This window comes from Tursiops truncatus, chromosome 11, assembly GCF_011762595.2.
Source record: "Tursiops truncatus isolate mTurTru1 chromosome 11, mTurTru1.mat.Y, whole genome shotgun sequence".
In the NCBI taxonomy this organism is placed as follows: domain Eukaryota; kingdom Metazoa; phylum Chordata; class Mammalia; order Artiodactyla; family Delphinidae; genus Tursiops; species Tursiops truncatus.
In genome coordinates, this window is record NC_047044.1 from 80291311 (window position 1) to 80318434 (window position 27124).

A 27124-nucleotide genomic window follows, 5' to 3' on the forward strand; every position below is an offset into this window, starting at 1 on the left:
CCCAAATGACTGTTATTATTATTATTACTACCCAGTAGCCTGGTAGGAGGGAGTTGAGAAAGGGATGAAAGACGCAGACTCTGCATGCCAAGCCAGGCACAGGAATAAATCAATGTGAGTGAGGCGCTGACACTTCCAGGCTGGCCTGAAGCGAGGTTGGCGGAATCGTGCTGAGGAAAGCCGGTCAGTGTCTGTCAGCCAGAATGGGCGACCCTGACGCAACAGGAGAGTGAGGACGTGAGGACGTGAGGACGTGAGGATGTGCCAGGGAGAAAAAGAGGGCAGTCAGCAAAGAGCTGAAGCCAGGGTGAGGTGAGCTAACAAAATGCAAGCCGTGCGATTCTGTATGCCTGCCAAAGGGCAGTGACAAAGTTGAGTCTCAGATTCTGGTGGCAAAAATAAATGAGGAAACATGATCACTGACTTCTGTTATAAAGTTCATCACTGTCATTAAAAAATGACAGTATGACAATGATCATTATAATAAGGATAATAATGATCAATATGACAATAACAATTCTTCCTCCTGTCCTCTGACCACCACCTCCAGCATCAAGAAACCCTGTGCTCTTTCTCTGACATCTGTCTTAGGACAAACTTCATATGATATCACTTACATGTGGAATCTAAAAAAATGATACGAATAACAGAAACAGTATTTACAAAACAGAAACAGACTCACAGACGTAGACTCACACTTGTGGTTACCAAAGGGGAAAGGTGTTGGGGGAGGGATAAATTAGGAGTTTGGGATTAATGGATACAAAATAAACAACAAGGACCTACTGTATATGTATAGCTCAATATACACTTTGCTGTACACCTGAAACTAACACAACATTGTAAATCAACTATACTGCAGTAAAAAAAAGAACAATAATGAAAAAAAGAGAAACACTGTGCTCCCCCTTTACACTTGTCCTTTACTCTTAACAACAACCCTATGAGGCAATGCATTATCCCTGTTTCACAGCTGTGGGAGTTGAGGGTTAGAATGTGAAGTAACTTAAGTCCCATGGCAATTAAGGCAGGGAGCCAGGATTCGAACCCAGGTTTGCCTCCAGGACCCACGCATGCATTATTGGCTCCCAGGTGTTCAGACCCACGCAGGTTCTCGGAAAGCACCTGCTGCTGCAGAAGAAGGCTTACTCCAAATGTGGTCTGCAAACCACTGTCGTCATCAGCCCGTGGTGAGATGAGCACAGAAATTAAGAATACACATTTAGACACTTTTATGGAAACGTAACACTGTTGCGGCATCCCAGCCCATGAGCGTTTTTCCACTGATTAATTGTACCGTATTTTACAATGGATGGGGGTGGGGAGCACTTGCTCTCCCCGCCAGATAGTCTGCAAAGCACTGCTGCAGAGTGTAGAGAAAAAAAATCATTTCACCACCCTCTGTCTTCAAAGTAATTACGTGTGGACCATCCACGTGCAGCCTTCTCATGATCTGGCATCTGGGCATTTGTGGATCGAGTTGGGGTACACTCTGGCTAGGGCACTGGAATGCAGCCCCAGCTGCTTTAAGTCATCTCATCCGTGGGTAGCACTGACTAAGGATCTGGTCAGGATGTGTGATGCGTACATGACCACTTCGCTTCAGCTTAGAAGGGCCAATGGTGAAATCTACGCTCTGTTCCAAAGAATCCCTTCTGGATTTAGGCAGCATCTCCTCCCTACTGAGCTGCCCCTCGACCCAAGCATACTTCCACATAACATTTATCACACTGGGTGTTAATGATCTTCTCCGGGGTCTGTCTCCCTTGTCCACCACGAACCCCTCCAAGCACAGAGATCTTGCCTCCTTCATTTTCCTAACCCCAGCACAGGACAGGAACCGAGCTGAAGCTCATTTCATGTTTGTTGAATTAGTTGACTGATTCATGGCTTTTCCCTTAGGTCCTCTTCTGCCAGGACGTTGTGAATGTGAAAACTGTTGGGTAATTTTAGGGCTGCAAGCAAATGACCTCGGTTGAGCCTGCTAATGTTCACTGCTAAAAGATTGAAGGGAAGTGTTACATACAACTTATGCAAGACCCAGTTGTGGGTAAAAGAGAATCTTCTTTCACAACAGACTCTTATGAACCAAAGACCTCCTATCACACTCCCAAAAGGAAGCCTGCCAGGCAGTCTCCCAACACCTGGGCTGCTCTCTGCATGGCACTGAAGGGATCAAGGGCTGAACTTGCTTTTCCCCACTGCCTGCACTCCAGATCTGCATGCACTCAGCTCATCACAGTGCATAAGCCATTTTTCTACCATCTGTGGAGATCTAAGGAAGGTGATTTAAAGTACAACTTGCACAAATTACTACTGAATAGCCCTTTAATAGCTGTCTCTAGTTTTACTTCCTAATTTGCCAATGCCCCCTCCTCCCCCAATCCGAACAGATTTGCCAGGATTTTTTGTCTCATTATGAAGTAAGATCCTCTTTGTCTGGGCTCCAGTTTGCACCTGGAGTCCAGGGAGCACTGCTTTCCTCTAAGCCACTTTAACTTGACTTGGCAAAGTCTCTATGTTCAGACCACAGAACTTCCTTTTCCCTGAAACAGATTCCTTTTCCTGGTATGCAGTATAGGACAGAGATCTAAAGAAGACCCTTGGTCTTCCTTTGCTTATTCCTTTCTTATACTTTTTGAGCCAGATTTCACTATAATCTTTTAGATCTTTACAAATCTGAACTTTCAGAGTCTTCTCAGTGGTCTGCAGCGAACTCCTCTGCCGGTCCTCTGATAATCTCAATGTGAATTTATGTCATTAACATTCCTGTACCTAAAACTCAATTCTATTTCCATCATTCTGCCCCCCAAGTCAGACCAGGGTTATTCCCAAACCAGATGTGATTTCGACTACACATATGCACAGAACACTTATTACACTTGGATTTAAAATTCAAGCTCAAATAGGGGAACTTCTAAAGTCAGAAACGATCCCGCACGCCCCAAGAAGCATCAGCTAAGGACCTCCTTCACCCAATGTCTCGTAAATGTGAGAATATCTTAGAATAGTAAGGTGTGATGCATTTTCAGTACTACTTACAAGTCTGAATAAAGTTTTAAGAGAAATTGCTGAATTTAAGGAGGTTTTCTTTTCTAATAGTGGAAATCTGTCAACTTAAAATTATAATAATTAACATTTAAAAACTTCTAAAATATTGAGAGGTATGTACAGCAGGTTTTATCATCTTCATATTATGTATGAGAAAACTAGTAGAAATATAAAGGCTTTTCAAGTTCACATAGTAAACTCAAGATGAAGCTTTTAGTGAAACCAAGTTTTCTGACATCCAAATTAGTATTTTCTCCATGTACAGAATACGGACAAGCATCAAAATGAATACCTATAAAGTTGAAAGACACATCTGTATAAAATCTCAGTAGCCAATAACAACAAAACAAACCCATCAGGGACTTCAATTACAGGGAAGACTTCACAAATCCAAGTGTGGAGGCCATTTTCAAACTCACCTTTTAAAGATCTCAAGTGTTCAACAGCCATTCTTAAAACTGTCAGTTTGTCCAGTTTCCGTGCCATGGGATTGCACTGAGGGATCATCGCGGACAGTTTTTCAATCAGGTTGTTCATTTTATCTCTCCTGCGCTTTTCGGTTTGGCTATGCGCTTCTCTAAGAAGGAGAAAGAGCTTCCATTATATTTAACATTTAACAGACCCCCAGTGACTCCAGAGGCAGCAGTGGGAGCACGGGTGAGGCCAGCAAGCCCCCACTGTTCTTCCTCCCGACTTTGGCCCTGCAGGTGGCATTCAGGGAAGAGGCAGGAGTGGCACTCATTCACACTGCTTTTACCTCCACCCCCCATACCCTTGCTCCTTCCTTCCTGACCTTATTCCCTGAAACCTTCAAGAACTAAGACCTCTGTGCGAGAGCTGCAGCAGGTGGTTTTTTAGCTTCCCTCCAGTCGTAGAGGAAGAATGGGCCGCCTTCTATTCAAAGCTAACTCCTTTCTGGTCTTTGCTTGCACAGTTATCAGCATTTTAAGCTCATTCTCTTTCACAGCTCCTTCTATGCGTCGATAAATGGGCTCAAGTCTCTTCCCTTTGAGGAAGAAATCCCTTTCCAGAATTCTAGGGATTTTTTTTCCTTGCTAATGTCTTCCCTCCTTGGCCAGCTTCCTGAGAGTACGGTCTCCACTTAACGTTTCATCTCCCAGGTGCCTCTCCTATTAAAATCAACCTCCCAGGACTTCCCTGGTGATGCAGTGGTTAAGAATCCGCCTGCCAATGCAGGGGACACGGGTTTGATCCTTGGTCCAGGAAGATCCCACATGCCATGGAGCAACTAAGCCCGTGAGCCACAACTACTGAGCCTGTGTGCCGCAACTACTGAAGCCCATGCATCTACAGCCTGTGCTCCGCAACAAGAGAAGCCACTGCAACGGGAAGCCCACTCACTGCAACGAAGAGTAGCCCCCGCTCACCGCAACTAGAGAAAGCCCACGGGCAGCAACGAAGACCCAGTGCAGCCAAAAAAAAAACTGAAATCAAATCATCCTCCCAGCCCCCATTCCACTACAACTACTCTAGCAGAGGTCATACTCATCTTATGCAACCCCAGGTGATCCCTGCCTTGAATTTGACACTACTGCCATTTCTCATTCTTCGCTGGCTTCTGTGACCTCTCCGCTCCTCCAGCCTCTCCGCTCAGCTCCGCCCCCTTAGCCTCCCTACTCAGCTCTTCCTCTGTCCTTCAATACTGGCCCCCCAGAGACCCCTCACTTGACACCACTCTCTCCTCACCTATAGCTTCACCGTAAGGGACTGCACACCTTCATAAGGCTTTACAACTACTCATAAGCTACTTACCATTCAATCCCTATCTCATTCATTCTTTATCCAATTCCCAACCTTCAGAACTAAAATTATGCACCTCAGGGATTCATAAGCCCCCTAAAACTCAAGAAATCCCAAACTGAATGCATTCTCTGCAGCTGACCCCATTTTAATCCTTCTTCTGCCAGCCCTGATTACTCTTCCTTCTATAGGGTTTATCTTGATTGGTGATGCCACTAGACTAGCTCTAGACCCTCCCTCCCTTCTTCACCCTGAAGAGCCAAATAACCAGACTCCTATAAATTCTAGTTCTTAAAATAGTTCTTAAATATTTGAGATGGCTTGAGCCACGTGGTCAAACTGAAGTTGCAGAGTCACTTTCCCTGGAGTACACATCCTGAGGAGCCTGAACATGGGAGGGCACTCGGGGCACCAGGACGCGCAGTTAACTTTGAATTTCAGATAAACAGTGAATACTTTTTTAGTATAAGTATATCCTCGTGCAATATTTGGGACATACTTGTACTAAAAAGTCTTCATTACATATCTGAAATTCACAGTTGGCCAGGTGTCCTGTATTTTATCTGGCAGCCTAGTCTGGGGGGGCCTCATTCACACTCCCCAGCAGCCAGTTCAGCAGATGAGGGGCAGTCTTGGCCTCCGGATGAAACCACAACGATGTGATGTCACTTAATCCCCTCTCATCTCTGTGCCCCTTTTCTAACTCAGAGGTTACGTGACTTGTCTATGAGCATGAGGCTGAAACTTGAACCACACATGGCCCCGGTCTCTCGAGCCTCCTGCTATTATCACAGTGCTCAGCAAAGTGGTCGCCACAGCCCAAGAGAGAACTCGTTCTTCCCAGGGTAAAATGGTCATTCAGCTGCATTGACATAAGAGAAATATTGGCAACATGTGAAACGTTGAACAAGTTATGCAACCTAAGCACTCTCTCTTAAGATTTGTTAAGAATCTTGTGGTTATAGATGATCTTATTTGCAAAGCAGAAATAAAGACACAGACATAGAGAACAAATGTATAGATACCAGGGGGAAGGAGGGGATGAATTGTGCGATTGGGATTGACATATGTACACTACCATGTATAAAGTAGATAACTAATGAGAACCTGCTGTATAAGCACAGGGAACTCTATTTGGTGCTCTGTGGTGACCTAAATGGGAAGGAAATCCAAAAAAGAGGGCATATATGTATACATATGGCTGATTCACTTTGCTGTACAGCAGAAACTGACACAGAAGTGTAAAGCAACTATACTCCAATAAAAAAATAAAAAAATAAATTAAATAAAATAAACATATCTAGGTTCTGAGTGGGGAAAAGAAAGAATCTTGTGGTTACAAGTGACAGAAACCTTCACTTAAACTGACTTAAAAAGTATAAAAAGGGCTTCCCTGGTGGCGCAGTGGTTGAGAGTCCACCTGCCGATGCAGGGGACACGGGTTCGTGCCCCGGTCCGGGAAGATCCCACATGCCGTGTAGCGGTTGGGCCCGTGAGCCATGGCCGCTGAGCCTGCGCATCCAGAGCCTGTGCTCCACAGCGGGGGAGTCCGCAGCGGTGAGGGGCCCACGTACCTCGGAAAAAAAAAAAAAAAAAAGAAAGAAAAAGGTTATATTACAACAAAAGAATAAAAAGAAGAAGAAGAGTTTGGGGAAGGCAATCTAATGGGAAAGAGGAAAAATAGGAGACTCCTCCCGATCTGTTCTTAGAGACTTTAAACTAGATGGAAGAGTGGGGCCAAGGCAGGAAGCGCTGATGGAGCTCCATCCGCCCAACCATTCACGCTTGGCCAATGGCACTCCTGGAACAAAATAAGTACTTTGGGGTGAACTGGATGGAATTCAAGTTACCTGTGTAGTTACATAAAATGCAGTTATCTGCTCGTACTTTGGTCTATTCATGAGCAATTTTTATTTATGTTTATTTTTGGCCACACCACACGGCTTGCAGGATCTTAGTTCCCCGACCAGACTGAACCCAGGCCACAGTAGTGAAAGTGCTGGGTCCTAACCACTGGACCAGGGAATTCCCCCATGAGAACTTTTTAAAGATTTATGATTTTTAAAATGTTATGATTATCTACTTGCTATAATGTTCACCTCTTCTTTCTAACAATATTACCCATTAGCATGGACAGTAGCAGTGGAAAGAGATGCCTGATTCCAGGAATGTACAGCAGAAGGGAAAGTGACTTCTCTTAGAGCCTGGGTTTTGAGGGAGATGAGAACAGGTAGGAACAAGGTCACTTGGGAATAATGAATGATGATGCTGGGAGCTAGGAAAGACAGAGGAAGGTGAAATAGCCAGTTTTTGAATAAGGTACTTTACTTGAAGGAGGTGCACCTGAAAAGACTTCTTAAAGAATTTTATTAAAGAAGGGCATGTTTACCCAGAGGCAAGTTCTCTGCTTAATAATTTATCAGGGCTCTGGCTCTTAATTCTGGGAACTGTTACTGTCACTTTGAACCATGTCAGTGTTCTGCAGAGTCATATTAAAAAAAAAAAAACAGAATAAATGGAGAAAAAGCAAAACTGAGATCTGGCCATGTTGCCAGATGTAGGGAAAAAAAACTTGTTGATGTTGAAAGAATATGATGAAACAAGTGACAGACTTTATGGTGATGGTTCCTAATAATCAGACACTCCTTGTAAGTAATTCTGATTTGCTTATTGGATGAATTAGGTTTTCTCTAGTGCTTCAAGAAAATAATAGTTGTTTTCAATAAATAGCTATTCTGAGAAAAATTTAAAGACACGTAAGCCAAAATGTTATTCAAGTAGATAGAGAAAAAAGGTATAATGTATCTGATGATGGTACCAGATGGTTTTGTTTTGTTTTTTTAGAACTGTATTTATTTCCAGTCAGTCCTACTCCTTCACCCTGAGTGGCTGCATTACTTCAAGGCAGGGGTCTCTGGCTCCGTGGAGAAGGAAATGAGTTCCCATTTCAGACTTCCTATGCTGAAAGGTGGTCCAGCAGGGCTGAGGGAGCTCGGGAATGCTCTGGACTCAGGGCAGGCAGGCACGCGGCAGGGACCCTGCCCTGTGGGATCTGCCTGGCTTCTCTGACAGAGAAGCAGAACTGCTGGCATCACCCACCTGACTCCCTGCATGCATTCCAGAGCTGGAAATGAGCTCATCAGAGCAAAAGGAACTTATGAGCGCCACAATTTGGGCCTGAGGTATCTGCATCTTCTCAGAGCAGAACATATGAGAAAAAGCTAATATTCATGAATCCATTCTACCTTGACATCACCATTTGCTTTAGCTAACGGTCTACATGTGCGACCTCTCCCACCCACCGTGTACCCTCTCAACAGTTCAGTATACCTGAAGGACTTCATTTTTACTTGTTGTTCACCATCTTCCATTCTACAAAAAAGCAGGATAAAATATCAAACTACATGAAACAGATTTTTGGTAATTCTTGAGAAATAAATGTGGGATTAAGTCCAATCATCCTAATTCCTATTAAGTCTTTAGTTATACATGCTACCCTGAGCTCCTAATTGAAACAATTATTACTGTCTGCATGGGCTGCTCTCCTACTCCTGCTCTCCTATTATTACTGTCTGCATGGGCTCCTCTCCTACAAGTTGACAGGTGCCTCATCCCCATCAGGTAACAAAACTATGTGAACTGACAATGAATGATAATTACCGTTCTATTTAGAAATTATCCCATGCCAATCTTGAAAAGGAATATAATGTTCATAGAGATAACATTAAATAAAATAGCTATTTTTAAAACAATTGATGGATTAGCCAAAAATTTTATAATAGCTCTATTAAAATAGCCTGAAAATACATTAAGAATCTCAGATCTTTAATCAAAAGGAATTCATTTTACCTGAAAATTCATCTAGATGGTAAGAAATATTTTTAAAAACTGGAAACCGATCACTTGCCAATAATATTAATTTTCACATTAGTATATGCCTTAGCAGAATATACTAAATGTATATATATGTGTGTGTATAAATATTTATATATACATATACATACATACATGTGCTCTATGGGTGTGTGTTTATTCATTCAGAAATGTAGTCGCCAGACCACTACCAAAGTGAAATATACTGATGGTGATAGAATACTTTCCACATTAAAAAACTATGCAGAAGGAATAGGTCTTTTTAAATATGTATTTTAAAAAATACATTCCCAAATGTATCACTTTTTGAAAGGGCATTTTAAAAATTCAGGGCAAAGCACCCATAATCTCATCTGGAAATAACCACAGTCAATATTTCAATGGGTCTCCCTCCAATCTCTTTCCTAGACATGTGTCTAGATTCATACAAAAAACAGCTTTGACTATTTTACTTAGCTATGGGGGTGGTGGTGGGGCATGGGAGGATATTTATGTAGATGTGTGTTATATATATATGTGTATATATATATAAAATAAACAAAATTCAGATCATAGTGTAAAATTTTTCATGTCTTGCCTTATTCACTTAATGCTGTAACATAAATATTTTCCCATAGTTTCAAATATTCTTGGAGAATATGATTTGTAATGATTACATAGTGGCCCATTGGTTAGCTGCACTACAATTTATTTAATAATTTTCTATTATTAGATATCTCAATATTCTAATTTTTCAATATTATCAATAGTATGACTAATACTATTGTGGTACATGCATCTTTGATGATTCTCCTGGGATAAACCCTTAGACAAACAATTTACGGATAACTATTTTAAGGCTTCTGACTCATCTTGCCAAATTTCCCTCTTAGACGACTCAACAATGATCATTTTCCAGGCTTTGAAAAAAGTTTGACCTACCTTTGAACTATTTTATTCATGTGGTGTATTTTATTTGAGGTTTCAAGAATATTTTTTGCTTACAAAAGATAAATATATGTTGTTTATAGAAAAGTTAATAAAATTTATGAACAGATGCATATAAATATTCCAAATAAAAAAGGACCACTAAGGTAAAACCTTAATCAAAGGATGCTTTTCCTTATCACTGTCTAAATAAATAGCTTTGATGATAGTTTATCAAAAATATTTTCACATGTGTTATTTCATTCTCACAGCATTTAAGAATCATGTAGTTATTACTATCCCCGATTTTACAGATGAAGGAATTGAGGCCCAGTAAGGTTAATGACCACTCAAGGTCACAGACCTAACAGGAGGCCAGTGAAACTTATTCTATGCTGGCTGGTGTACCTTCCCCTATGCCTTGATCATTGTCAGCCTGCTCTATGGTATAAAATTAAACAGCTTCTTTGAAGCAAAAGAGAGGGTTAGATTAAGTCAGCTTCTTTTTTTTTTCTCTTTTCTGCCTGACTTCATATTTATGGACTAAAACAGAAAATAATTATATAGACGAATGATTTTCTTCCTAATGGTCTGGAATTATATATACATATACATTACTTCAATCTCAAAAGGTAAAGTTTGGCTGTTTTAAATCATGCTTTTGCTTTGATTATACGTGTTTTAGCAAATTAACTCACTGACTGAACTTGGTGAAATCCAAACCTATTGTACTTAGGAAATCCAAATACACTTTTATTTAACGGTCCCCTGCAGAACAGAATAAAGGCACGACGTTGTTAGTCATATAATTCATTTCTTTATTTGCAGCACGCACCTAGATAATTAGTAAATTTGCTCTTTGTATTTTTCTCCATGCTGGCATTTGGTCTACAGTCATAATATTTATGAATTTTAATAAGCTCTCTGATATTAATAACATTCACATTACTTAGATGCATTTTCTTAGTGTAGCATCTTATATCACAGTAACATAATTTTTCCAAAACACAGTGCAAGCTTTCCTTGAAAACTACTTTCACTGCATTTTGAATCCCTAAATCAATGAAACACAAACAAAATTGGAAGCAAATACGGTCAAAACAGCCTCCAGATTTTCTGTTTTCTTTTTTTTTCTTTCTTTCTTTCTTTTTTTTTTTTGTGGTATGCGGGCTTCTCACTGTTGTGCCCTCTCTCGTTGCGGAGCACAGGCTCCGGACGCGCAGGCTCAGCGGCCATGGCTCACGGGCCCAGCCGCTCCACGGCATATGGGATCTTCCCGGACCAGGGCACGAACCTGTGTCCCCTGCATCAGCAGGTGGACTCTCAACCACTGCGCCACCAGGGAAGCCCCAGATTTGCTGCTTTCTATGCCTTTCTCTTTTTAAAATTTTCTTCCTTCGGTTTCTGAGACGTCGCTCCCACTTCAGAGCCTTCTGGGTAGGCGTCCCCTCCTCCATGAGCCCCCCAGTCTTCCCACTCCATACATGCATCCATGCCAGTCCACTTGCTCTCTGTACATTAATGGTGTCTGAATCTCCATCTCCGGGGCAGGCCTCACCCCTGAGTTCCAGACCTTCATATCCATCCACCCACTTAAAGATCCCATAAACATCACACTCTCATTGTGGCCAAAACTGAACTCATCATCTTTCCCTCAGCCTCTGTGAATGAAAATACCATCCTCCATCTAGGTGTCCAAGTCAGAAAACCTGGATGCTTCCTACATTTCCGCTCCCCCCCATGAACAAGCACGAAATCTTAGAGATTCTATCTTCTAAATGTGCCATAATGTGTCCCTCCCTTTCCATGCCCTTGCTGCCTAGGGCCACTCTCTTGGACCAATGCGCAGAAAAACCTATTCCCTAGCAAACATCTCTCAGCTGTTTTCTCTGCCTGCTGGATTTTCCTCCTTCAGCCCATCCTCCATGCTGTTTCCAGAGTGGTCCTTTCAAAATATAAATCTGTACCACTTCACACTTACTACGATAACTTTTTTTTTAATGGAAAATAACAGGTGCCAGCAGGAAAACGGAGAAATTGAATCCCTCACACATTTCTGGTGGGAACGTAAAATGGTGCAGGCACTGTGGAAACCAGTTTGGTGGTTCCTCAAAAACTAAACATAGAATTACCATCTGAGGGGCTTCCCTGGCGGCGCAGTGGTTAAGAACTCGCCTGCCAATGCAGGGGACATGGGTTCGAGCCCTGGTCTGGGAAGATTCCACATGCTGCGGAGCACCTAAGCCCATGCTCTACAACTACTGAGCCTGTGCTCTAGGGTCTGCGAGCCACAACTACTGAGCCCCTGAGCCACAACTACTGAGCCCGCATGCTACAACTACTGAAACCCATGCGCCTAGAGCCCATGCTCCGCAACGAGAAGCCACCACAATGAGAAACTCGCACACCACAACAAAGAGTAGCCCCCGCTTGCTGCAACTAGAGAAAGCCCGCACACAAGCAACGAAGACCCAATGCAACCAAAAATAAATAAATAATTAATTTTAAAAACTGATGAATCTCCAAAAAAAAGAAAAAACAATTACCATCTGACCCAGCAATTTTACTCATAGGTGTATACCCAAAAGAATCGAAAGCAGGGACTCAGATACTTGTACACCAATGTTCATAGCAGCATTATTCACAATAGCCAAAGGGTGGGCACAACCCAAATATCCACCAAAAAGTGAATGGTTAAGCAAAATGTGGTATATACATACAATGGGATATTATCTAGCTGTAAAAAGGAATGAAATCCTAATACATGCTACAACGTAGGTGGAATTTGAAAACATTACACTAAGTGAAATAAGCCAGAGACAAAAGGACAAATATTGTATGATTCCAATTATGTGAAATGTCTAGAACAGGCAAATTCTTAGAGCTAGAAAGTAGGCTAGAGGTTACCAGGGGCTGGGGGAAAAGGGGGTACGGAGAACTACTATTTAGTGGGCACCGTGTTTCTGACTGGGGTGATGAAAAAGTTTCAGAAACAGTGGTGATGGTTGTACACACCATGAGTGTAATTAATGCCATTTAATTGTACACTTAAAAGTGGTTAAAACAGCAAATTTTATGTTACATATATTTTACTACAATAAAACGTTTTTTTAAAAAGTGCAAAGGCAAGCAAGGTTTTAAAAATGTAATCGGATCAAGCTCTTCTCATGCTTAAAATCCTTCCATTTTCCTTACTGCATTCAAGACACTTTTCAGATTCTTTAGCAAAGACACTTTTCTGACGCTTTAGTTCCGCAGAGGTTCATGACCTAGTCCACGTTTACCCCTCAAGTCTCATAGCCCACCCACCTCACCTCCTGGTGTGCCCTCCGCTCTACTGTGACAACCACTTGTTTCCTGATCAAGCAGTGCGCTGCTTCATACTCTGTGCTTCTGCACAGCTGTTCCTTCTGCCTAAAGTACCTTCTCTACTCCTGCTCTGAATGGCTCATTTCCATTCTTCATTCAAAACTTAGCTTAACTCAACATCTCCAGGAAGCTGTCCTTCACCCTGATCCCAATATTATGTAAATACCCAACTTTCCTTGTTGCCATAATACCTAGGGTCCCCCTTATGGAAGCTATCATGATGTGCAATAACTATTTGTATCTTTCCCATTTGTACAAGTTTCTTGTATCTTATCTGTGTGTCTCCCACCTGGTCTACTGGGTATCATATAGCAGGTACTCAGTAAATGTTAATGACTACCTTCCAAGGTATCTTCATCAATGACTGTTTTAAAGAACCAGCTCTCCACTCAAACCCAACAGTGCTGCAGAAAGGGTGAACCTTCTCATATATTCTTCTTTGTTTAAATATATCCAACACTTGGAGGCTCCACCAATGAAATCAACTTCATGCCCCAAGTCTCTGGGAAGGACGCTATACAGTCAGTACTTCGTAAAATCCATAAAGTACTTTGACATCCCTCATTTCATTAGAGAGAATGGAAAATGGTGGGATGAAAGAAGGATTGGGGCAGAATGGAGAAGCTCTGGGATAGATAATGGGCAAATCAGTAGGGTGTACGCTCTCTTTCTGCTGCTACTATATGCCGTCTTCAAGTAGGAATTATGTCAAATGATAGTCCAGGACTTACCTGCTGCCACTGGATGCTGGTATTTCTACCCTTGTTGAAAGGAGATAGGAAAAGGGATTCTGAGAAAGTTTTTCCACCATTTTTTCTTTCATGATTCCTGACCTGGAAGGTGGGAGGCCTTGGGTCACCCCTACCAGACATGCTGGAAAATGGACAGCATGGTTGTCCTCATGTGCTGGAAGCACCCTCCCCTCCAGTTGCAGAGAAACAGGAACCAGGGTGTAATGAGGAAACTACCACACTGACAATCAGGCGTTCCAGCTAGCTGGATAATGTTGGGCAAGGCACTTGACATTTCTGAGTTCCAGCTGCTTCATTTTCTAAAATGCAGGTAATTGACTAAATAATCTCTAGTGTTGCCTTCTGCCAAAAAAATCATTATCTGTCATTACTTTGCATGTTTCTAGTATTTCCCGTGTCACTGCCCTCATTTTCCCATTCACTCTCAAAACCACTATAAGGTCTCAACCATGCCCCTACGTCGCGTAAAATCATGTGACTCTAGTTCTCACTTGAAAGCCACATTCTTATTTAGATATTAAGAAAGAACAACGGTGCTTATGATTCTAAAGAAAATAAAAAAGGACTGACAGTCACTTCTAGCTCGAGGTGAATGGGGACTAACTAACTGATAGCCTAGGATGTAGCACAGCAAACATTTCTAGATAGACTGGCACTTGATCAACTGTAGTTATTTACAATCATCCACATTATTGGAAGAGACTAAGAGAATACAGACAACCAAAAGCAGTAGATAATCTTCAAGTCATTTATATGTGTCTTGGGAAGTGTGTTGGTACTTATATTTGAATAACACTGAATCTGCTGTCTTGGAAACTGAAGCTAAAGTATATAAAGTGTCCTAGGAAGAACTGAGTTATAAAGAGCTATGATGTTTCATTACGTCCTCATCCTGTCCCCCACTCAGGATTTTTCCCTTTGTTCATGATTTACATAAAGTACCAGCCTAAAATGAATTGCTTCAGATTGCTATATTTACTGTGCCCTATTACTTCCACCAGATCAACCCCAGCCTTGGGGAGGTCATTAAAGAATATTTGGGACTGCAAGCTGCATTAGGCAATAAAAATGAACCAGGAGATAGTAAGTATTCTCAACATTGATTGTATAATCTACTTGGCTTACTAAACAGGGAAAACAAGAGTTTTATTTGATTAAAGTCGCCACAGATAACCAAGGGTTGGTTGTTACACGAATGGTAAGTAAGGAAAGAAGCAAGTGGTGATTATTATTGTAAGCCAAACATGCAAGAAGATGTTCTCCTCAAAGTCAAGTGTTTCAATTAGGAAGGCAAATATCTTCCTGTGACCATAAATGTTAAGCAAATTAACCTCCAGTTGACCTTCCTGGATACCTAATAACCTTCAGAGTTGGATCAGTCAATGACAGAGGTGGCAGCTGGGTGGATAAATAATTGACCCTATCCAAATTTTTAATTACCATGTAATTAAAAATAATGATTTAAAAAGTAGTCTTTTTCTAAAGAAGATGTGGTATATACAACAGAATATTACTCAGCTGTAAAAAACAATGAAATGATGCCTTGTGCAGCTACATGGATGGACCTACAGATTATCATACTAAGCGAAGTAAGTCAGGAAGAGAAAGATACCATACGATATCACTTACATGTGGAATCTAAAATATGACACAAATGAACTTATCTACGAAACAGAAATAGACTCACAGCCATTGAGAACAGACTTGTGGTTGCCAAGGAGGGGTAGGGGGAGGGTTGGATTGGGAGTTCGGGACTAGCAGATGCAAACTATTACATATAGAATGGATAAACAACAAGGTCCTACTGTATAGCACAGGGAACTATATTCAATATCCTGTGATAAACCATAATAGAAAAGAATATGAAAAAGAATATGTATGCATATGTATAACTGAATCACTTTGCTGTACACCAGAAACTAACAACATTGTAAATCAACTAAACTTCAATAAAATAAATAAATAAATAAAAAGAAACTAAAGGTTTTAATTTGTTTTTAAAAGAAAAAAAAGTAATACTTTTCTTTCTTCCCTGGAGTCGAAGATTTCTTGGGGTTAGAAGAACAAATTCACTTACTGGGATGGGTCTGAATCACTCCCTTTTCGTTTTCTTGGAAACTCTGTCACATGTGGGCTGAAGGATCCAATAGTTGCTGGTTTTGTCCATGGGCTCAGATGACTGGAAACCATGGCAGCAATGCACTGGTTCCCTTCGATCAACACTTTACCTATGAGACATAAAGCACAATAAGGCATCTATTTGAAACACTGACTTTTACTTTATACATATCCATATCCCACATTTTAAATGGCTTTTTACTTTGATATTTTAAAATGTCAACAGCAACATAACATAGAATGAAAGACTAATCATGTGCACCCAAATATTAGTTAGAAATGTATTGTTAGTCTATATTTTTAAGTTTATTTTCCCTATCTAATTGGAAAAAAATATATGGATATTGTAGGAAATATGAAAAACACAAAAGAGTAGAAAGGAAAACCAAATCTCACCAACTAATATTACTATTTAGAATTACTTCCTTGTAGAATTTTTTCTACAGTTGTTATTATAGTAATTGAAGTCATAGCGTATACTCTGCATTATTTGCATATCATTGTGATAATAATGTTACAGTGTTATTACAAATTCTTTATAAATGATTCTAATGGCTGCATAATATACCATCGTGTAGCTGTGTGCTACTTAACCACTCTTCTATTGTTCGAATGTATATTTGGTTTTTTCACTACCATAAATATGTATGGTGCTTTTATCTATGTGTATAAAACTTTTTATCTACTGGTTATTTCTTTTCGTCTTCTAGTTATTATTATTTTTGGGGGATAGCATCCCAGAAATGAGTTAACAAGGTTAAGGGACAGGAATATTTTTAACCCTGAATTGCTAAATATGATAGTAAAATCCTTTTGGTCTAAACTGTAGTTTACTAAATGTTTTATAAAATGTAAAAATCAGAATCGCTGAACTAAAAATAACTTATAGTCTAAATGTAGGCCTCTCTGAATATATTTCTCATATTAAAATTGACCTAACAAGTTTAAACTCATTTGCACCTTATAACATAGACTGAAATATATAAGCAATATTTACAAGGAGAATGCAATACATCTTACAGTAAGAGTGGGAGCTTTAACACATCTCTAGCAGTAACTGATAGAGTGAGCATTCAAAAATAATGATATAAGAAATCTGACCCACACAACAGACAAGCTTGATATGACAGACATATAGACCACTATACCTAGCAGCTTCAAAATCCAGTGTTGTTTGTTTTGAGGTACCCATGGGGCATTTATACTGGACCAAAAAGATTGATATTACACATGAAACATTTTCTGACTACAATGTAATTATGCTAGACACCATAAAAAGATTGAAATTTAATGAGCTAATAATTTATTTTATGAAATTAGGAAGACTAAAATAAATCTAAAGAATTAGGAGAAAATCATTAAAATAATACCAGAAATAATGAAATAGAATACAAATTAGTACAGATCAAAAAAGCTAAACATAGGTTCTTCCAAAACATTGGAAACTCTAATAACCTTATGGCAAGATTTTTCCAAAAAAAGGAAAGAGGGAATAAATGAATAAAGATAGGAATGAAGATGGGGTCATAATTTTAGATGCTCTAGAGATATAAAAGATAAAAATAGATAAATTCTCATGAATTTAGAAAAACATTATTCTAAAATTGAAAATTTAGAGAAAAATTTGTAGGGAATTTTTTTTTATTGAGGTATAGTCGATTCACAATATGTAATTGTGACACACTAATTGTGTTAGTTTCAGGTGTACAGCAAAGCGATTCGATTGTACATATATATAATATATGTACTTTTTCAGGTTCTTCTCCATTAGAGGTTATTACAAGATATTGAATATAGTTCCTTCTGCTATACAGTAAATCCTTGTTATTTATCTATTTTATACATAGAAGTGAGTATCTGTTAATCCCATACTCCTAATTTATCCCTCCTCCCACTTTGTCTTTGGTAACTATAAGTTTGTTTTCTATGTCTGTGAGTCTGTTTTGTAAATAAATTTATTTGTTATTACTTTTAAGATTCTACATATAAATATATCATATATTTGTCCCTAGAGAATTTTAACTGACAGAAAACGAAGCAAAGAGAAATAAAAACCTGCATATTCCTATATTCTTTCTTACACATACTATCCCAATATATAGTAAACTCAACTTTTTATGAGGCTTATAGAAATTTGATATTAAAATTCAACAATGGCAATACAATAAAGGATAACTATAGGCCCATCTCATTCATGAACAAAGATACAAAAATCTTAACAAAATATTAGCAAACAAAATTCAGAAATGTATAAAGAGAATAACCCATCATGACCAAGACAGCTTTATCCCTGGAACACAAGACTGGTTTAATATTAGTAAATTAATGAATATAATTTACCACAATACCAGCTTAGTGGAAAAATATGATTATCCTAATAGATTCACAAATATTAACGAAGAAACACTGAAAGAATTCTTTTTACAATCCAAAACAAGAAGATCTTTCATCAGTACCCCTTTCAACACTGTATTAGAAGAACTGCTAGTAGAATACGGCAAGAAAACAATATATGAAGTACAAGAATTGGAAAGGAAGAAAAAAAATTTGTCATTATTGGGAAATGACATGATTGAGAATACAAAAAACACAAAATAATCAACGTATAAATTATTAAAACTAGGGAGTGTATCAAGGTTGACTGTTTGTAAAGTTAATATATAAAAATCAACTGCTTTTCTAATCACCAGCAACAAACTATAAGAAAATGATATTTTAAAAAACATAATTTATAATAACTTCAAAAAATATATAGTACCTAAAGAATAAATGTATTTAGAATAAATGTATAACCTAATAAAAGTATACAAGGTCTTTCTGGAGAAAATTATAAAAATTTATTTAAAATATTGAAAAAGATTCAAATAAATGGAAACATACACCATGCTTATGTACTGGAGGTCTCAATATCAAAGATGTCAATTCTCCTAAAATAGATGTGTAATTCCTCTCAAAATATTCTTTTTTTTGGTGGGACTTCACAAGCTGAATATAAAATGCACATGGAAGTGCCATGAGTTATGAACAGCTAAGGGAAATGTGGGAGAACTGGACCTCTCATATATCAAGATATTATAAAGCTATGGCAGTTAAGACAGTGTGGTATTGGTGCGGAGATAGACCAAAGGAAAAGAACGGAGAGCCCAGACATGTAAATATGGATATCTGCTAAATGTCAGAGATGGAATTTTCAGATCAATGTGAGGAGACCAGCTTTTTAATAAACAGTCCTGGGCCAACTGATTTTCTCTATGGAAAAGAATAAAACCAGATCCCCTACTACCATATGCCAAATATAAAAACCAAACCAAATATAAACATTCAACTCAACTGGATTGAAGACCTAAATGTAAAAGGTCAAAATAAACAGAGAATACTCTGAAGGAGAAAGAATATCTCTGTTATTGGCGTAGAAAGAATTTCCCAAAACAAAAACTAAAAACAATAAAGGAAAAGACTGATCAATTCAATCTTCTTAAAATTAAGTTAACGTTGATCAAAAGACCCTATAAAGAGAATAAAACCGCAAGTCACAGACTGGGAGAAGATGTTTGTTACACACATAAACAATAAAGTGTTACCATGTAGACTGTATAAAGAATGCCTTTGCATCATTAAGAAAAAGACCAACACAAAAACCCAGCAGAAAACTGGATAAAATTTAATGGGCACTTCATAAAAGAAATTCTAATTGTCAGTACAAAAATGAAAAGATACTCAACCTCATTAGTAATCAGGAAAATCCAAAGTAAACTATAGTGATAGACTATATACCCATCTAATGGCTACAAATGAAAAGTTTGATGATACCAAGTGTAAGTGAGAAAACAGCAATGGAAAGAGAAACGGAACACTCATGCTCTGTTGGTGGGAAAGTACATTGCTACAACACTTTGGAAACCTTTTTTGCATTACTTAATAAAGTAGAACACATGCAAATAATATGGTTTAGCATTTCACTTCTAAGTATATGGAAAATTCTTAATATATCTTAAGAGATATGTACAAGAAATACATTCACAGCATTGCTTGCAGTTGAACAACAAAAAATAATGAGAACTGGAAACTATAATTTCCATCAACAGATGGATAAATTGCTTATTCATTGAATGGAATACCAAGAATAGTAAAAATGAATAAAGTACTGATATACTCAGCATGGATGAATCTCAAAATAATGATGCTAGGTAAAAAAAAAAAAGTCACAGACAAAACAGTAGCATGTTTTTTAAAAAACTGCATAAAGTTCAAAAGCAGGTAAAACTAACTAATATGTTTTTACTGATATCTACATAAGTTACCTCACTATATAGAAAAGAAAGGGAACAGCTAACACAAAAGTTAGAATTCTCTTTGGGAGAAGAAAGCGGGGTGCAATCAGTGAGGGATATACAGGTACTTTTTTTTTTTTTGCCTTTATTCTGTTGAGGTAGGTTCCCTCTATGACCACTTTCTGGAGAGTTTTTATCATAAATGGGTGTTGAATTTTGTCAAAAGCTTTTTCTGCATCTATTGAGATGATCGTATGGTTTTTATTCTTCAGTTTGTTAATATGGTTTATCACATTGATTGACTTGCATATATTGAAGAATCCTTGCATCCCTGGGATAAATCCCACTTGATCATGGTGCATGATCCTTTTAATGTGTTGTCAGATTCTGTATGCTAGTATTTTGTTGAGGATTTTTGCATCTATATTCATCAGTGATATTGGTCTGTAATTTTCTTTTTTTGTAGTATCTTTGTCTGGTTTTGGTATCAGGGTGATGGTGGCCTCATAGAATGAATTTGGGAGTGTTCCTTCCTCTGAAATTTTTGGGAAGAGTTTGAGAAGGATGGGTGTTAGCTGTTCTCTAAATGTTTGATAGAATTCACCTGTGAAGGCATCTGGTCCTGGACTTTTGTTTGTTGGAAGATTTTTAATCACAGTTTCAATTTCATTACTTGTGACTGGTCTGTTCATATTTTCTATTTCTTCCTGGTTCAGTCTTGGAAGGTTATACCTTTCTAAGAATTTGTCCATTTCTTCCAGGTTGTCCATTTTATTGCCATAGAGTTGCTTGTAGTAGTCTCTTAGGATGCTTTGCATTTCTGCGGTCTGTTGTAACTTCTCCTTTTACATTTCTATTTTAATTGATTTGAGTCCTCTCCCTCTTTTTCTTGACAAGTCTGGCTAATGATTTATCAATTTTGTTTACCTTCTCAAAGAACCAGCTTTTAGTTTTATTGATCTTTGCTTTTATTTCATTTATTTCTGCTCTGATCTTTATGATTTCTTTCCTTCTGCTAACTTTGGGTTTCGTTTGTTCTTCTTTCCCTAGTTTCTTTAGGTGTAAGGTTAGATTGTTTATTTGAGATTTTTCTTGTTTCTAGACGTAGGCTTGTATAGCTATAAATTTCCCTCTTAGAACTGCTTTTGATGCATCCCATAGGTTTTGGATCATCGTGTTTTCATTGTCATTTGTCTATAGGTATTTTTTGATTTCCTCTTTGATTTCTTCAGTGATCTCTTGGTTATTTAGTAACGTATTGCTTAGCCTCCATGTGTTTGTGTTTTTTACATTTTTTTCCCTGTAATTCATTTCTAATCTCATAAGCGTTGTGGTCAGAGAAGATGTTTGATACGATTTCAATTTTCTTAAATTTACTGAGGCTTGATTTGTGACCCAAGATGTGACCTATGCTGGAGAATGTTCTGCACGCACTTGAGAAGGAAGTATAATCTGCTGGTTTTGGATGGAATGTCCTATAAATATCAATTAAATCTATCTGGTCTATTATGTCATTTAAAGCTTCTGTTTCCTTATTTATTTTCATTTTGGATATCTGTCCATTGGTGTAAGTGAGGTGTTAAAAGTCCCCCACTATTATTGTGTTAATGTCGATTTCCTGTTTTATAGGTGTCAGCAGTTACCTTATGTATTGAGGAGCTCCTATGTTGGGTGCATATATATTTATAATTGTTATATCTTTTTCTTGGATTGATCTCTTGATCATTATGTAGTGTCCTTCTTGTCTCTTGTAACATTCTTTATTTTAAAGTCTATTTTATCTGATATGAGTATTGCTACTCCAGCTTTCTTTTGATTTCCATTTGCATGGAATATCTTTTTCCATCCCCTCACTTTCAGTCTGTATGTGTCCCTAGGTCTGAAGTGGGTCTCTTGTAGACAGCATATATATGGGTCTTGTTTTTGTACCCATTCAGCAAGCCTGTGTCGTTTGATTGGAGCATTTAATCCATTCACGTTTAAGGTAATTATCGATATGTATGTTCCTATTACCATTTTCTTAATTATTTTGGGTTTTGTAGGTCCTTTTCTTCTCTTGTGTTTCCCACTTAGAGAAGTTCCTTTAGCATTTGTTGTAGAGCTGGTTTGGTGGTGCTGAATTCTCTTAGCTTTTGCTTGTCTGTAAAGCTTTTGATTTCTCCAGTGAATCTGAATGTGATTCTTGCGGAGGAGAGTAATCTTGGTTGTACATTCCTCCCTTTCATCACTTTAAGTATATCATGCCACTCCCTTCTGGCTTGTAGAGTTTCTGCTGAGAAATCAGCTGTTATCCTTATGGGAGTTCCCTTGTATGTTATTTGTCATTTTTCCCTTGCTGCTTTCAATAATTTTTCTTTGTCTTTAATTTTTGCCAACTTGATTAGTATGTGTCTCAGCGTGTTTCTCCTTGGGTTTATCCTGTATGGCACTCGCTGCACTTTCTGGACTTGAGTGGCTATTTCCTTTCCCCTGTTAGGGAAGTTTTCGACTATAATGTCTTCAAATATTTCTTCAGGTCCTTTCTCTCTCTCATCTCCTTCTGGGACCCCTATAATGCGAATGTTGTTGCGTTTAATGTTGTCCCAGGGGTCTCTTAGGCTGTCTTCATTTCTTTTCATTCTTTTTTCTTTTTTCTGTTCCGCAGCAGTGAATTCCACCATTCTGTCTTCCAGGTCACTCATCCATTCTTCTGCCTCAGTTATTTTGCTATTGATTCCTTCTAGTGTAGTTTTCATTCCAGTTACTGTATTGTTCATCTCTGTTTGTTCTTTAATTCTTCTAAATCTTTGTTAAACATTTCTTGCATCTTCTGGATCTCTGCCTCCATTCTTTTTCCGAGGTACTGGATCATCGTCACTATCGTTGTTCTGAATTCTCTTTCTGGAAGGTTGCCTATCTCCACTTCATTTAGTTGTTTTTCTGGGGTTTTATCTTGTTCCTTCATCTGGTACATAGCACTCTGCCTTTTCATCTTGTCTATCTTTCTATGAATGTGGTTTTTGTTCCACAGGCTGCAGGATTGTAGTTCCTCTTGCATCTGCTGTCTGCCCTCCATACAGGTACATCTAAGGAATTCATGTTCCACTTCTTAACCTAGGTGTGGGTTCACAGAGAATTGTTTTGTTTGCATCCTTTAAACTACATATGTAATTTTTACAGTCCTCTGTAGGTATAATGGATCTCACCATAAAGAAGGGAGGAGAATAATTTTACCAATGATCGTTGGGAATGAAGTTTCTAATTTACTATATCCCAAGACTTTTAGGCCTGGACTCTCTTCATGGGACCAATTCGGGACCATCAGATACCACATGAGATTAATTACAGTTTCAGCCCCTAGGCTTCGTTCTAATGTATTTTGAATGGCAGAACACCATCTGTCTCCAGAGAAAAATGTGGGGAAATTTATGAGATTAAATAGCAGATCAATAGGAAAAATTCACTATGTAATATTAGACCCCTCCCATTTCCCTCCCACCCCCCAACACAGACTCAAGCAGGCACACTCTTTCCCTCACATAAGTTCAAAACAGAAATAAAATGAAGATCCCTTTTTGCCTCTCATTCTAGAAGTCACGATCTCCACGTCTTAATCCTTCTTTCTTATTAACCTTGAAAATAAGAAATGGACTATCTTTAGGCAGGCAGAATAATATACTTCTTTTCATGAAATCAAATCTGAATCACCTAAGGGACTTATTTTTATATTCCTTAATGGGTGGGGGAGTATTGCCCCATAATTAGCTATGTTCCATCATGAAGCTATGTCAGTAGAAGTGTATTCAAAACAGGGCTTTCTGTAAACAAAAGGAAAAGATGGGTTAATGGGACTACGTAGTTCTGGAAGAAAGGATCTGTTCCTTGGAAACAATTCATGTAGTGGACTTTTATTTGTTAGGTGACTCACAATTTAAAGAGTAAAGCTTCCTTTTTAACCTTCCAGTTTACTTTACTTTCAGCCTCCACATATACTTATGTAGAAGATGAGATCATGTGTTGAGAACTGAAATTTAACTCTGTTTTTATATAACTCATTTTGGAGGTATGATTTAACACTTTGGTATTGTCTTTCCTCGCCAAATTGGGTCACTTCTCAATGGCGAAAGTAATTTGTGTTATTTAACACTCGGTAAAATAACACAGAATTTAGATTGAAAAAAGATACTGTGATTATCTTTTACAAAGGAAGTTTGTGGTTTTATTTAAAATGAGATCCACAGTAAATCTTGCTCCACTCTACGTACATCTCCCTGGTGACGGTAATCAATCTACCAATATTTTAAAGTATTTAGTATCAAACTGCTCAAGCATGGAAATAAATTGTGGGATATGAGCTGCTGCTTAGGAGCCATAAGCAGGGGAGACCAAGTAGCCACGTGGCTTAGGCCCACAGTTACAAAGCGGTTCAACTTTAAAATTTGACATTATGCTTGAGAGAATATGTTTACACACATACATATACATGTGCACACACATTTGATTCACAGAGGTGAAGTGGTAGGATGGAAAAAATATACTTCTTTAAAAACAAAAAATTTTGTCCCATTACCTAGTTTCCTTGCCAGTGTGCTGCATGTTAAAATTTAAATTATTCCATGAATAATTTTTGTTGTTAAAAACCATTTTTTCAATGTAAACATTTAAATTACTTCCTTAAAAAATGGAAGTGGCCTTTGCTTCTTACCTTCTGAGAGTCTATGCTCACAAAATCTTTTTAATCTGGTCTACACATGTAAGCTGAGGCACCTGGTGGTCTACTGTCTAGGATTCGATGCTTTCACACTATAAACTGGTGTTTTTTTTTCCTTTGGACAAGTCATTTAACATATCTGAGCCTGTTTCTTTAATACAGAAGTAATTTCCTGCAAACCTCATGGTTTCTTTTGGGAATCAAATAATGTATTTGAAATCTGTTTGAAAACCAAAAGTTTAATGATGCTAAGTAACTAGTCCAGCGAAATTTGAGTCCAGTGTTTTTGTTTTGTTTTACTTTTTGTTTTCCAAAGGAAAAATTTTTTAAAATTGAAGTATAGCTGATAGAGGGACTTCCCTGGTGGTGCAGTGGTTAAGAATCCACCTGCCAATGCAGAGGACACAGGTTCAATACCTGGTCTGGGAAGATCACACATGCCGCGGAACAACTGAGCCCAGGTGCCACAACTACTGAGCCTGCACTCTAGAGCCCATGCGCCACAACTGCTGAAGCCCACGGGCCCTAGAGCCCGAGCGCCGCAACTACTGAGCCTGCGTGCTGCAACTACTGAAGCCCACGCACCTAAAGCCTGTGCTCCGCAACAAGAGAAGCCACCGCGGTGAGAAGCCTGTGCACCACAACGAAGAGTAGCCCCTGCTCGCTGCAACTAGAGAAAAGCCCGCGTGCAGCAACGAAGGCCCAATGCAGCCAAAAATAAATTAAAAAAAAAAAGTACAGTTGATGTACAGTATTACATAAGTTACAGGTGTACAATATAGTGATTCACAATTTTTAAAGGTTATATTCCATCTCTAGTTATTATAAAATATTGGCAATACTCCCTGTGTTGTACAATATACCATTGTAGCTTATTTTATACATACTTTGTATCTCTAAATCCTCTACTCCTATAGTGCCCCTCCCCCCACTCCCCTCTCCCTACGGTAACCACTAGTTTGTTCTCTATATCTGTGAGTCTGCATTTTTTTAGGTTACATTCACTAGTTTGTTCTATTTTTTTGGTTCCACATAAGTGATATTATATGATATTTGTCTTTCTCTGTCTGACTTATTTCACTTAGCATAATACCCTCCAAGTCTATCCATGTTGCTGCAAATGGCAAAATTTCATTCTTTTTTATGGCTGAGTAGTAGTCCATTGTGTGTGTGTGTGTGTGTGTGTTTGTGTGTGTGTGTGTGTGTGTGTGTATCGTATCTTCTTTATCCATTCATCTCTTGATGGACATTTAGGTTGCTTCCGTATCTTGATAATTGTAAAGAATGCTTCTATGAACATTGGAGTGCATGTATCTTTTGGAATTAGTGTTTTCTGTTTTTTTCCAGATAAATACCAGGAGTGGGGAATTCCCTGGCAGTCCAGTGGTTAGGACTCCATGCTCTTCACTGCCAAGGGCCCAGGTTCAATCCCTGGTTGGGGAACTAAAATCCCATAAACTGCATGGCACGGCCAAAAAAAAAAAAAAACAAACCCAAGAGTGGAATTGCTGGTTCATATGATAGTTCGATTTTTAGCTTTTTGCAAAACCTCCATACTATATTCCACAGTGGCTGTACCAATTTACATTCCCACCAACAGTGTACAAGGGTTCCCTTTTCTCCCCATCCTTGGCAACACTTGTTACTTGTGGTAGTTTTAATGATAGCCATTCTGACAGGTGTGAAGTGATATCTCATTGTGGTTTTGATTTGCATTTCCCAGATGATTAGCAATGTTGAGCATCTTTCCATGTGCCTGTTGGCCATCTGCATGTCCTCTTCGGAAAAAATGTCTATTCAGTTCTTCTGCCAATTTTTTAATCTGGTTGTTTATTTTTTATATGTTGAGTTGTATAAGCTATTTATATATGTTGAATATTAACCCCTTATCAGTCATATCATTTGCAAATATCTTCTCCCATTCAGTAGGTTGTCTTTTTGCTTTGTTGATGGTTTCCTTTGCTGGGCTAAAGCTTTTAAGTTTAACTAGGTCCCACTTGTTTATTTTTGCTTTTATTTTCTTTGCTTTCAGAGCCAGATCCAAAAAAATTGCTACAATTTACGTCAAAGAGTATTCTGCCTATGTTCTCTTACAGGAATTTTATGATTTCCAGTTTTACACTTAGGTCTTTAATCCATTTTGAGTTTATTTTTGTATATGATGTTAGAGAATGTTCTAATTTCTTTTTCTTTTTTTTTTTTTTTTGCAGTACGCGGGCCTCTCACTGTCATGGCCTCTGCCATTGCGGAGCACAGACTCCGGACACACAGGCTCAGCGGACATGGCTCATGGGCCCAGCTGCTCCGCAGCATGTGGGATCTTCCCGGACCGG

The 27124-nt window shown here is 38.5% G+C and overlaps 1 protein-coding gene across 10 annotated transcripts in view; it reads right to left on the reverse strand.

The window, feature by feature from the left end:
• Nucleotides 1-27124, reverse strand: part of BMAL2 (basic helix-loop-helix ARNT like 2) — a 109138-nt gene that overhangs the window by 54623 nt on the left and 27391 nt on the right. For 8 of the 10 annotated variants that reach the window (XR_012324484.1, XR_012324483.1, XM_073788922.1 and 5 more), the window contains exons 2-4: nt 15790-15940; nt 8143-8184; nt 3471-3628 (exon numbers count right to left, since the gene is read on the reverse strand). Coding sequence is in view for 8 of the 10 variants with exons in the window: in XM_073788922.1 (XP_073645023.1) it covers nt 3471-3628; nt 8143-8184; nt 15790-15940 (351 nt within the window). In the remaining 2 variants the exon portion in view is untranslated. The remainder of the gene's footprint in view (nt 1-3470; nt 3629-8142; nt 8185-15789; nt 15941-27124) is intronic. The other 2 variants (XM_073788920.1, XM_073788924.1) reach the window with 1 other exon arrangement.